Source organism: Erithacus rubecula (genome assembly GCF_903797595.1).
Source record: "Erithacus rubecula genome assembly, chromosome: 4".
Taxonomy (NCBI): domain Eukaryota; kingdom Metazoa; phylum Chordata; class Aves; order Passeriformes; family Muscicapidae; genus Erithacus; species Erithacus rubecula.
Window position 1 is genome coordinate 4,153,312 of NC_136686.1, and position 13,419 is coordinate 4,166,730.

Below are 13,419 nucleotides of genomic sequence, written 5' to 3' on the forward strand. Positions count from 1 at the left end.
TTTCATAAATGTTTTTGAATGCAGAGAATCATGTCCAGCTTGGAAAGCACTTCAGCAACAAGGTGCTTGGAGTCTGCTTGGAACAAAATCCTCACGTGCTTGTCCTATTTTTATACTTTCCCACTTCATCCACTTTTGCTCCCTGTGAGAGACAAGTTACTGGACTAAAAACATTTGTTGTGTTCCAGTGCAACTGATCTTAAACTGAAAAGATCTCAAAGGGAATTAAGCCTAAGGACACAGTTCCAGAAATGTGTCTGACTATCCCTCTGCTGAGGAGTGTGCTGCTGAAAACCTGGTGCTGTTTTATGTTATTTTACAGACAATTTCATGGCTTGAGGGGAGTGGTGGCACACTTGCATGCCTTAATGGCTAATGAGATCTTTAGATCTGCAGTACTCTTGAGCTGGTGCTATTTAATGTGCTTTGTTGACCTCTGGTGAAAGACATGGATCAAAATGTGAGCCAAACCTGCCTTAATACAGTCACATCTTTAGATTCTATACAGTGCTCTGTGGCTGGCAGGATTTTTACTGTGTAAAATCCTGATTTTGATGTGAGAATCCTTTGGGACTAATGAATGTTTACTGATTCTTTTGTCACTGAAGCTTTTGGTTTTTTGTCTGTTTCCTCCAGCCTTGGGAAATATACTGTATTGCATGTTGTGGAGATGCACATTACCAGATGTTAGACCACAGACCTGTAAATCATCCCCAGTTGTCTCAAATAAGGAAGTAAAGTTCTGATAGTGAGATGTCCTGCTGCCTGTAGTGAAGATTATACACTTCATTTTGGTGATGTGTAACTCAGGATAGGGATGTCACTGCCAGGCTGCTGGTGATGTGTAGAAGCTATCTTACAGTATCAAAAAACTCAAGGCTGTCAGGGAGCAATAACTCAGTGGCAAATGAGTCTGTGTGCTCTGACTTCATCAAGGTTTCTCTCTATCCCACTATTGACCCCTGGATATCTAAGAGGTTCTGTTTCTGTTCTTTTTTCAGCTACTGGTACCTTGGTCCTCTGAAAACCCAAGCAGCTCATCTTTTCAGTACATTTAAGGTAAACATTAGTTGTGAGGAAAATGTTTTTGTTTGGGAAATGAACAGGCTGACTTTGCATTGTATAATCTCTATCTGCAAGATTTTGTGAAAGATTCTGGTAACAATATAAAATGGGACTAAAACTCAACTTGTTAAAAAGCCTACTGACTGATAGACTTACTTCTGAAGAGAGGAAGGGAAGAGAAATACTTCTAAATTTTTTTTTTTTTTTTTTTTTGTTGCAAGATCACCAGGGAACTCCAATAACCTGCTGTAAAACTGGTGAGCAGCAGTGGTGAAGTGCTAGAGTGTTCAGCCACCTTTTCTCAACAGTCTTTGTAACACTTTGATTTATTCTTTTGGCAGAAGGGTCTATAATTAGACTGCCCATGCACATTGGTAATCAGGCTTCCTTGTGTAGTAAAATGAACATGAAGATGAATAGCTTTTATCTCACCTTAAACTTTTCTGTTGCTTAAAATTGATCCTGGAAAGATTAAAATTTGACCTGCATGAAAGGTAAGGCACTTTCATTCACGTGGTTTTCCTGTTCTCTGAACATATAAGGAACCTCATGAAAGGCACTGAAAATACCCAGGAGCTGGTACAGTAGATCAAATAGTGCAGTCTAGCCATGCTGTCTGTGACAGTGCCAATGCTTCCTTTATAGGAAACTCCTGTAAAGGGGGACTTAACAGTGATTTATCCAGGAAATTTGGGGTGGGTTTTCCCCCCAGTCCCCAGAAATTTGGTGTTATGCTTCTGTGTTCTGGCCTTCTAGGTAGAAACCTCTTCTTCATTTCTGTCCACCTCCTTTCCCACTTCCTTTGAGTCCTTAGGCTCAGCTGGGGGTGGTGATAGTGGATTGCTATGATGAGCTATTAATTGTACATTAAAAAGATCTGTTTAACCTGCTGAAGGTTAAAGAGAAGTGCCCACTTCTTCAGCCATTTACATAGAAAACTTTCTACCTGATATCACCTAATTGTGGTATTCATTGCTTTATGTGCCTCTTATATTATCCTTTCATTAATTTCTACAAGAAGTGGCTTTAGCCTGTTGAGTTTAATCTCTTCCTGATTTGTGTTTGCTGCTCCACACTTCATATTTTCTGGTTTTACTGTGAGTGTCTTTTGAAACTGTAGCTGAAAAAAAGTGTAATGGGAAATACCACCTCAGATACTGGTAGGGACATTGTTATGAGTGTTCTTCTGAGCATCTCCTCTAAAATACACAGGATTAAATTATCACAGCACTGCTGCTTTTCCATTTAATCATTTAATATTTATTGTTTGTGTATTGCCCTACTGACACAACCTCTGTTTGTCCTGCTTATTCTGTAAGTATGAGAGTGAAGTCTTTACTTGCTCTCAGAGGTGTGAGGTGAATTAGTTTTAACAACCTGTGCTATAAGATCCAAAACTACTTCTGAAGTTTTGTACATAGAAAAACAATTGTACTGAATTTATGTGGGCTCTTGGCTGTGTTGTTTTGTTATATAGATATAAAAACCAATCAAATGATTCCCTCCCTAAGTCCTATGTTTGAAGCACTTTGGAAATTCTTTTCAAAGCAATGACAGGAAATAAACTTTGTCACTTTGGAGATATTTCAAAAGCTAAGGTTCTTCTATAGCACTGGTACTGGAACCTGAAATATCACCAAGAATCATGTACTTTTCTTTTTCTTTTTCTTTTTTTTTTTTTTTTTTTTTTTTTAAGATGCTTTATAAAGCTCACATGACTTGCCTTAAGAGCTTGTTGTTGTTTAGAAACACCTGACTGTCAGGTCAGGTCTGGATTGTTTGGGTTGCTGGAGAACAAGAGCCTGTCAGGTTTTAGTGCCCCTTGGCACTGTTGTCTGTCTGTTTGCACTGATCCCACTGAGAAGTTGCTCTCTGAGGTTGCCTTTGTGCCATGCAGAAACCAACTGTGCTTTCAGACATTACTGTTGACCTGGCTGCTTTGGGTGGTTCTCTCCAGCTAGAAGTCACCCTGCCACAGATCAGGAGCAAAGGAAACATCCCTGCTATGAACAGAAGGTGAAGGGAAAATGCCCTCACTACTGTGCAGGGAAGGATTGTATTAGTGGGTTTGGGAGCTGTGAGTAATCTCTTTGAAACTGCAGAAATGTCATCTCACCAATGAACCTGGAGACTGGAGAGCCATAAAGTAGGCTGAGGCAGTGGGGGGGCAGGTCTGAGTATCTCTGCAGGACTGCATGTGAGCACACAATAAACAAGCTACAGGACTAAACAAACAGATAATGCCCTAATGCTAAACAAAATGCCCCTATATCTTTTGTCTTTTCTTTCCATGTCAATCCAAGGAGTGGCCTCAGAAGCATCGAGCTGCTCTCATGTACCTGGGTCCAACAGAGAGACCTGCAGAAGAGCCAGAGGAGACACGGCGCCCTCCTTTCTTCGTGAGGCTTTACAGACGAATCCGGTCCTGCTGCTTCCCTCCTAAAGGTGGGCTGGGTGTGTTCTGGCACAAACTCACATGCAGGTTCTGTTCCTCTAACAGATCCAGGGCTCTGCTGTGTGGAGGGCATGTCTACTTTACTGCTCTCTTTTTTTATCACTGTTATTTATTTGCTTGTTTCCTTTTATTTATTTAAACTGTGAATTTTGCCAAGACAGTTATACTGGCGTCTGTCAGAGATGGAACAGAGTAGTCCTGCCAGTGTTTGTGGTCTCATAAACAAATACTCATTTGTAAAGAACCCAGGGCATTCCCTGTACTCACAGTTGCTATTGCAGTGGAGGCATCCACAGAGGATACTTGGCACTTTTGGGTGAGCTTCTTGAAATCTTTTCCCAGCAGAATGGCTTCTTGGTGAGATGGGGAGAAAGGAGCAGCCCTTGTTTTCCAGGGTGGGGAGAGCTGCTGACACAGAGCAACAAATGTTACTTTAAATAGAACAGTAAAATTTAGGCCATGCAGAAGCCCTACATTTCTCTTAGTATGTTAAATTATTTCTGTACCATAAACTTTATGTTCTCTGAGCCTCTCTTGGGTTGGGCAGTTGTCTGGGCACTGCACATGGCAGGCCACAGGAGGAAGGAGGGTGGGTATTTGGCACAGTCTGGTGCAAAGAACTTGTTCCTCTTTGGCTAGCAGAGGGGATTCATGCAGGAGCATGAACCAAGTGACCTGGACATGAGAGATCTGCATGTGGGGCTGCTTCCTGTAGAAAATGTGTTACCACAGCCTCCTGAACATTGGATTCCTGGTTTTTTTGTATGAGCATTTCATGGGTTTTCTGAGTGTTCTGGTCACCAGCCCAGGAGATGTGTTAATCCCTGGACATAAGAACTCAGGGCTCTGATGTACTGTGCTTGACTGTCTTTTCTGCTACTGTCTAAATGCTGATGGTATTTTTTTCTTTTCTTCAGTATTCCCAAGCTCTCTTTTAATTTTTGAAGATTTTGACATTTTAGAGAAATAAAACTAGTCTGGCATCTGCTTCATAGTGCTCTGTGTAATTAAATTCCACTTAATGATTGATAATCTTCTCTTCCTGATATGCAGAAGCCTGTGAGGAGGTAGCCCCTGAGAACTGGGAAGAACTGAAATTGTCCACCATTGAGCTTTCCATTGCAACTCAGAACAGGCAGCTTGATCTAACAGTAAGTCCATAACATAATTGGATTCCAAATGCTGCCTGCCCACCCTTTGCCTGTCCTGCTAACCTCCCATTCTTGTGTCTATATAAATGATATTTATTACCTCATGCAAGAAGAGGTCCTTGATTGAATCCAGGAATGGGAAAGTTTTAGAGCCAGTGTAAAAGCACTGGGGACCAATGTAAATCTGGGATGCAGTAGGATCAGAAAGAATTTGTACAAGGTTTCAGTAGCCAAACAGGAGTTTTAGGACTGCCCATGAATAAACAAAGCACCAGGAAGCATTCATTTTCCTCTTCATCTATGCAAGAGTGATTCTCTTTTATCAACTGCTGCTAGAAGGAAGGTGAGCCTGAGTGTTGGGCTGGAATTTTTGATTCTTCTCTCATTTTAAAACAGAGTGGAGTTAAAAATAATTGGTACTAGGGAAAAGACAGGGGCTAGCTACACTGATCTGAAGGAAAGGTAGTGCAGGTGGTTGAAAGAATAGAACCAAGGCAGCAAAGGAACTGTTGCTGGCATAACCTTCTCAGCGTGTTCATTCACTGTTTCAGGACTTCTCTTTGGCCTATGCCTGTGTTTTGATGCAATTTTGCTGCTGTGAAAGCTACCTGGATACATGTCAGTCTTTAATTTTACAGGAAAATGCTAACAGTGATCCTATACTCATTAAGCTTCCCTTCATTTCCTCCTCAAGGCTGCAGGAAACCCTTGCCACTATAGCCAGGTTAATAGGAGGTGTTGAGCTTACTGCACCAAATTTCTTCCTTAGGATTCAGGGTCTTCAAGAACATGAAAACTTAAATTATTTTGATATGTTATCTTGTAAGATGAGACCAAAAAAACCCAAACAGGCCAATACAATTTTTTTAATGTTCTCCTGGTTTCTCCTGAGAATTTACCATATGAACTTCAGTTTCTTCTTTGCTGTAGTTTATAATTTGGACTGTCACTGTACTAGTAATGATAGAAGCTAGACAGAGACTAGTATTTGGGTATGTTTTTGTAGTTTCTAGGTGGCACTTGGACACAAGAGTTCTGGTTGTTGAACTGGGTTGAAGCCAGTGATGTAAAATAAAAACAGACTTTCCAGGAACAGGAAAAGAAAGTGACTGCCACAAACTAGCTCTTATGCTCCTTCTGTTGTTTAGTTTGTTTTGTCTCCCTTAGGCCTTCAAGATGCACTTTAATATTGGTTTTGAAAAGAAGGAAGGGATGGAGAGTTCTCAGATCTCTTGCATAGCCTAGAAAAATAGACAAGTTCATATTAGACCAGTTGTGCTTTCCTGTTTCTAGAGTTGGAAGTGTTTTGATACTGCATCTCATTTTCTACAAGTATGGATCCCTTATTGTGCCAAAGTCCCTATCCTGAAACCATTGTCCATGTAGCCTCAAAGCTGAACAGCAGCTCTCTGGAATCAATACCAGGCCATATCTGCTGCCTGCTGCCAGCCACTGCTGTCTCACCTCAGATTCATGCAGAGGCTGCCCCGTGGAAGAGAAGCTGATAAAGCCATGCAGGTGCAGCTCAGGCAGTGCTTCTGCAGAAGAGAATAAACCAAGTTACACTAATAGATGCATTTATTTTTACTTCTGTCATTTTGATTGCATCTGCACTAGAACTTTTGCCAGGACAGAAATATTAAAATAAGTAAAAAAATAACTTGCATCTTAATCAAAATTGCTTTCCTGGAAAAAGCTGTACTGTATACTCAGTTCAAGGGCAGGCTGTAAATAGGAGAGAAGCTAAGTAAGGAGTTTAAAGAATTGTTACCATGGACACTTTAATTCCAATTTGTATTGTTTAAAATTCTCTTTCTGTGATGTTTGATGGCCAAATGTTGTAGCATTGTACTATTGCTTAAATTCATGAAAGACACATTGAATAGAAATTAAGTAAACCTAAGAGGTCTGTTATTGTCTTTAATTGTAACAAGAAGCCAAACGTGTGACTCATTATTTTGCTTCTTGTGGTGTCTATTGAATATTCATTAATGGGAAAAGACTGACTGTAATTTCTAATTCAAATCCCAAACTGAGATTTGAATAAAGCATGACATGCAAAAATGCATCTTATGCCTCCTCCTGTGGGACAAAGGAGTGGCCCTTGTGTGAAGGTATTGCAGTATGATGGGTGTGGCATTTTCAAATGTTAACTGCTTGGTTTCTGAATCCTTTTCTGCACAGCGCACTGAGGACTTCATGGACATTTGCATTGAAAGAGACAATATCAGCAAGCAGCAGTTTGTTCAAAGAGGGTGAGTATGGGAAGCCTGCAAAAAGGGGACAGGATCTCTGAAAAGTCTGCTGGTTTTCTTTGATGCTGTGCTGCAAAATTCAGAAGCACACCAGGCAGTACTGCTTCACAGGGACTAGTACTTCTGTTCTTTAAAATTCTTACTCTTCTTCTATTTCTGTAAACAAGGCAGAACTCCAGACTGTTGTATTTAGCACCTGGAGTTCTTCCTAGCTTCTGTTTGCTGCACCTTTCATCTTTTCCCCTGTTGCTATAAGTCAGTACTGCTTGCATATTACTGTCATTACTGAGTTTTATAGGCAGCTGTGCAGACCTACTCCAGAATCTTTTAGCCCTTTCTGCTCAGTGGATTGAGAGGTGGGTCACAGAGCTGGTATGTTTGTACCAGTAGTACCTGAAAATTCCTGATCTGTGATTAGATAGGTTCTCTTCTAAGGAAAGAGCTTCCTTGCCTCAATAGCTCTTGTGAGGATTTAGGTCTGAGCTGAAGGAACTTTGGAAGATGTGAATTTAAACCGGGCCTTTAAGCAAATGCATTGGTCCTGTTTGTATGTGGAATAAGAAGGCTGCAGGTGTGAAGAAGCAGCATGTGGAGAAAGTGAATGTTACTGCTTCCTTTGTGCCTGTGGTGATGTGTTGTAGTGTGCTTGTTCCTCCTGCTCTCACAAGACACCAATCAGAGCTGCCTTTTCCAGCTCCTTACAGTCCCACTCACAAATACATTGTGTCTTCAGTGCAGGTTTTACCAACAACAGATTTTCTTGCTAGATCCAAGGGAGCTCCTCTCCATATTACCTTTTAATTTGCTGTTTTCTCAGTCTTTGAGCTCCCTCTAGTGAAATCAATGGGAGGATTTCAGTGCAGTTTTTTTACCTCCTTGTCATCACCCTAATAATTCCTACAAGATACTTGTTTATGACACTCATGGCAACTCAGACCCATTATTTGAGCCTCCCAGGATCCTCAGTGGGAATAGAATCTTCTGACCTGTGCATACACTGTAAGTCAGGTTACCACCTGCAGCTGCTTTTAAATTGCATGAGCATGTGGACCATGGTTAGTTGGGACTGGTTTGTTTGCTTTGAGGGCTACAGAGGGATAGGAGGAAGTGGTTTTCCTATTAGAGGCAAGAGGAATCTGGTCTCCCAAAGGAGAGAGATAAAGATGTTACTCTGGATGCTCAAACACTTTGCTAGCAGAAAAACGTAGATGAGCTTGTGTGACTTGAGGGAGGCATATTCAAATTATTCCCAGTGTAAATAATACCTCCTGTGCTGACTGGACATGCTTCCTGCAGTCGTGTGGCACATTTTCTGACTGCAGTTACAGTGTCCAGAAAAAGCCTCTGAGGAGCATTACCACTGCCCTGCTGTTGAGAGCTAATTAGAGGCAGTACTGAAAGCTTTGAGCTGTTCAAGCAAAGTTCAGAGAAACAAGCTCTTTTGATTAAATAGTGCCAAAAAGCCTGTAGGTAACAAAGAAAGACAAAGAGGGGTGTGGAGGGTGGGGGAGCAGTGGGAGGGGGTGGTTAGTTGTACAGAGAGAAGTCACAGCAGAAAAAAAGGTGCCTTGTTTTTTCAAGGCAGAATCAGGGTGTGTTCAGAGGTCCCGCTGTGCCTTTGCCAGCTGGATTTGGGTTAAGCCCATTATCAAAGGCCCCCCATTGCCTAGCACCAACAGGGTTTGTCTTTGGAAATGTGTGAAACAGCTCTTTTTTCTTCTTTTTTAGTGCTTAGTTTAAATACCAGAATTTAGGGGGTTGAAAAAGGTTTTTAGGGGAAATGCCTTATCAGTGCAGATATCAGGGGGTTTTTAGATTGGTGACATGAGTTGATGAGAACTGATGGGTCACACAGAGAAAACCACACATCCAGCAGGAAACTACCATGGAGGCTCAGACTGTGTGTGTTTGTGTCTGGGGAGATGTGGGGGTGCATCAGTATGCTGGAGGGCAGCTGCTGTTGCATTTCCAAGAAAGGAGGAGGGCATCCCAGGTGTATAAAAGTGCCCTCTGGCTGTGGATCAGATCTGTGTGAACAAGAGCTTCCACAGCAGCCATAGAGCTGATGTTGAGATAAGGTGGGGGAAGAATTGTTTACAGTGGAGTGCTTACCAAGAAGTGCTGCAGGGAAGGAGAGCAGGCATGGAAAATGTGGCATCAGTCATCCACATGCTGGTAGCCAGTTCAGATTCTGTATATGAAAGTATGGAGAGCTGTCACTCCAGGGCACAAGTACAGTTTTCATCTACAGTGCAGAAAGCTGGGGTTTCTTGTTAGAGGTCTTACTCTGAATCATTTAACATTGGCAGCTTCTGGATATATGAAAACAAGGTTCCAGTTTTGTGTTATGTGCACAAGGTGTTGTGGTTCTCTCTGTCTGTGTTTTTGTGGTACAGCATACAGGGGAATGAACATGGATTCCATTTCCATGCAATGGAAACTTGCTGTTAGACTTCTGGTCTTGTTCCTATTGCACACTGCTGTCTGGTCTTGAGTGAGGAGCAGAGTCTAAGGGAAATGAATTCTAATTATTTTTTTAATGCTAGACCACTAGAGGGGCAATCACTGCAAGTGGAGTTGTGTCTTATTTGCTTCTACCAGTGTTCTCCTTTGATTGATCTATAATTCCATATCTTGGCTCTCTTGACTTTACTTTCACCCCACAATTACATCTCTATAAAGCTTCATGTGCCTTCATTGACCAAAATAAATCTGCTTGCTCACCAGAGTATGCCTTGTATGTATCTAGTATCTAGGACCTTGTATGATAAACTCCAAGCAGGTTAAACTCTTAAGTGGGGAATCTTGCTGCTTGTTTGTACAGCACTGTATAAACTGACAGTATTGCATGCCATCAATGATTTATAATTTATATTGCTGGAGGATGTTTAATTCCCTCACAGTCACTCATCAATCTTTTAGTGTATACATATTTGATTAAAACCAAACTTTCCACAGTTAATATTGCTTCTGTCCTTCTCTGCCCTTTCCTTAGCTTTTCTTCTTTTGTCTTTGATTTTCATCTCCTGTTTCAACCCTCTCTTCTCATGTTCCTTCTCTGGGATTTTCTGTGACTTTAGAGGCACTGCCTTCCTCAGGGCATAGAAGATTTGGTGTACAGGGAGATTCTGACATGCTTTTGTGAGTTTTTTTCCTAGGCAATATTTTAATACAGCCTTCTTTCATATCAGGCTAGAGATGGAAACTTGGAGACATCAGGCATTGCCTGTCAGAGAAATATCTGTGATAATTCTGCCATGCTTGAGAGTTGTGGTGTATTAACACTAAGTCTGTGCTGTCCTCTTTGCTATTTGTAACATAATAGTAATTTAATGGTTCAATGTAACTGTAATTCTATCCTTTTTTGGCTTAGATTGTTTAGGTTGCTGATAAGTTTAGGTGCCTGAGATATCAGGAGATGGTAGTCACTGCAGGAAGTGCACAGTTCAGCAGGTAGTGAATGGCACAAAACTGAGCTCAATGTTCTAATATATTCAGTGAGACTCAGAGCAGAAGTTGGTTGGAGGCTGTCAGTGCATTCTGATGTGCACTGATGCAGAAAAGGGAAGGACTCTTCTGTTTTTTCACAGTTAAACTCACAAATATTTGTATATATATATCTATATGTATAACCTTTAAGTTTACCAAATGCATAATGATTGCCACAACAAAATGTCATCCCTGAAGAAGGCTCTTTCTGAGAGAAGCATGTTTTTACCTTACCTCTCTTTTGGTTTGGACAGAAGTCAAAAGATGCATGATCCACACATGTGCCCTGAAGGGAGTCAGCACATCCAAGCCAGCAGATGCATCTTGCAACTTCCAGAGGTGAGAAGCTGAGACAGCTGGAAAACTTTCACTTTGTTTCTTGTGCCTTTTGAAGCTGCACATTTAAGAAATTTCTGCTCTAAATCTGGGAGATTGATTGCACTGCAAGTGAGACAGTTCCACAGTGCAGCCACAGTCCCTTGCCAGGACATACATACTGCAGTTCCCCAAATGGTCTGTAAACCTAAAGGGGGAGCTTTGTTCTGCCAGGAAATAGTGGCAGATCTTTTATGAAGAAAGTCATGGTGGTTAAAGGGTCTCTTACTTAAGTGTACTGTATACAAATGGGAAATTCCACCTGAACATGAGGAAGAACTTCAGAACATGGGTGCATGGTACAGAACAGTGCTGTTTGACTCCATGGCCCAGCTCCAGGGAAGGAACTGGAGGCAGCCCAGATGTGTCTCACCAGCTTGTGCTGATGGAGGTGGACTGCTTTGCTGTACCTCTGACTGCCAGAACTTGTACCAGTTCCTCTAGTCTGTGCTGCTCTGGTGTCCCAGTTCCCTTGGAGCTGGTTTGAGTGCTCACATAGCACAGCCCTCCCATGAGTCAAGGACACACAAATCAGTCACTGAAGTTGTTTCTAGCTAAATTCAACCTGCCATTTTGATGAATGGTTTTAATCACATGGTGACTTTATCAGCATTAAATACTTGAGAAAATTCTACTGCTGAGTAATTCCTGGCCAGTAAATCACTTTGCATCTCATGTTTCAGATCAATATAGTAAAACAATGCTGGAAGGGGTTTGTAACATGGGTTTAATAGAAGTTACTTAACAGGCATTTCTGCAGATTAGCTTACGTCACCACTGGCAGACTCAAGATCTAAGTGCACATAATTGTAGTTCCAATAGTAGAGAATCCTTCAGTATAAACAATGTGGGTCATTAGAGCTTCCTAGTGTTTAATTATCACTAATTAGTAACTAAGTGAGGTAACATCTTAAGCGCTGGATTCTTAATACATTCTGCACAGTGAAGAAGGTCTCCCTGTGTTCTGGAGAGCAAATGGACTGGAAGGCAGAGGCAGGGGGTCATCTTGGTTGAGACTGAGCTAAGTATGCAACTGTATTTTATTAGTAAAATCAGCATTGCAGCCTGGCTGAACTGATGTTTGATGTTGTGTGCACACAGGGCACTGAGGGATCCTTTGGCATTGATAACGAGGAGTATGAAGCTATGCCTGTGGAGGTGAAGCTCTTACCCCGCAAACTGAAGTTCTTCTGTGACCCCAGCGTGAGAGAGCAGATGCTGCAGGCAGCAGAAGAAGGAGAATGCACAGCAGAGAGGCAAGGCTCACCACCAGCCTGTTGTCATCAAGACACGAGACCCAACTAACTCAGTTAACCCCACTAGACTCATAAGCCTTTTGGCTGTTTTTATGTGCAAGCTACTTCCATTGGAAGTATGATATGACTGGTCTTAAAAGGGGTTAAAAATGCAAATTAAAATTCTGACAAATACATGTTAACTTGATGGAATCTTTTTCTTCCCCTCCCCTAAGAAGTCGTCATTGTTGTGTTTACAACACTACAGGGTGAGTGTTATGTGCCAGATGCTACTGCTCTAATGCACTTGTATATTAAAGGAAAGTTTAAGTATATTTGTCATTGTGTTCTAAGAGTTGAGGTTTCCTTTACCCATATAAAAATCTTGCAAAACATGGGATCCTGGAAAAAAAAAACACTTGGCGGGGAGTAATGCTAAGGAATTTTATGAAACTTTGGAATTGCCACATTAAAACAGATAGTTGGTTATCTGCTCTGTCACAAAGATTGGTGATACAGAGCTTGAAAGCAAGTTTAAAAAGTCCCTGTATGTATCTGGATAAGGTATTTATATTAATTTTTTTCATCTTGCCAGATTCAACAGCACAGAGTTCCAGTAATTGTCTAGTAGAAATGTATTCCTTTGGTCAATTTAGGTCTATTTCACAGAGGCAAATTGGAAAACATCATTGACCAAAAGCTGTATGAAGCACACTTGGAAAGACTCTTTAAAAAGCTGAGTCTTTTTTCTTAAGGATTTCTTTTATTCCTGCAGTAGTATAAGGCCAGTAAGGACATCCAAATAACATTTATTATTTATTGTGATTGCTCTTCTCTCTAATGTAAACATTCATGTAAATGCTCACCACTCCATATGCAACCTCCATCCCCTTGAGCATCAGTGCCATAATTAGTTTTGTTCCTTTTATGAGCTTTTGTTTATAGCTTTAATTGCTGAAAGGAAGTATTACTGATTTAGGCAAGCTTATCTGTTGCCCTTATTCTAACTTAGAAATTCACATGATTCTGCCATGCTTAATGGAAGAAAGAAAATTGTCCTTATTTTTCTGGTGTGATTGTCTGTAGTCAATGTGTTACACTCTGGTCTTGTCTAAGTTCACGTGTTGACTCTCTGCTGTTATCAAAATACAGACATGAGTGAGTTGGCTTCCAGCAGTTCTGTCAAGGCCTGAATCCTGGCAGCCTGTGCTCAACAGCATCCTCTGCTGGAGAATCTTAAAGGAAAAATGCCTCAAAAGGGGAAGCAGGGTTGGGTTTCTGCATGGTGCTGAAACCAAACTGAATGTTCTTCTACCCTGGACTACACTGTAGAGAGACTAATTACCTAAACTAGGTGATATTTCAAGTCCCTTCCAGCCCTAGCTGTTCTATAA

The 13,419-nt window shown here is 41.3% G+C and overlaps 1 protein-coding gene across 1 annotated transcript in view; it reads left to right on the plus strand.

Annotated features, from left to right (window-relative positions):
• AGK (acylglycerol kinase) overlaps window positions 1–12,222 on the plus strand; it is a 32,073-nt gene extending 19,851 nt beyond the window's left edge. Inside the window, exons 10-15 of the mRNA XM_079304779.1 lie at window positions 1,002–1,059; window positions 3,369–3,510; window positions 4,574–4,671; window positions 6,856–6,926; window positions 10,670–10,754; window positions 11,892–12,222. Coding sequence (XP_079160905.1) covers window positions 1,002–1,059; window positions 3,369–3,510; window positions 4,574–4,671; window positions 6,856–6,926; window positions 10,670–10,754; window positions 11,892–12,095 — 658 coding nt within the window. The 3' untranslated portion in view covers window positions 12,096–12,222. The remainder of the gene's footprint in view (window positions 1–1,001; window positions 1,060–3,368; window positions 3,511–4,573; window positions 4,672–6,855; window positions 6,927–10,669; window positions 10,755–11,891) is intronic.
• Window positions 12,223–13,419: the final 1,197 nt, after the last annotated feature.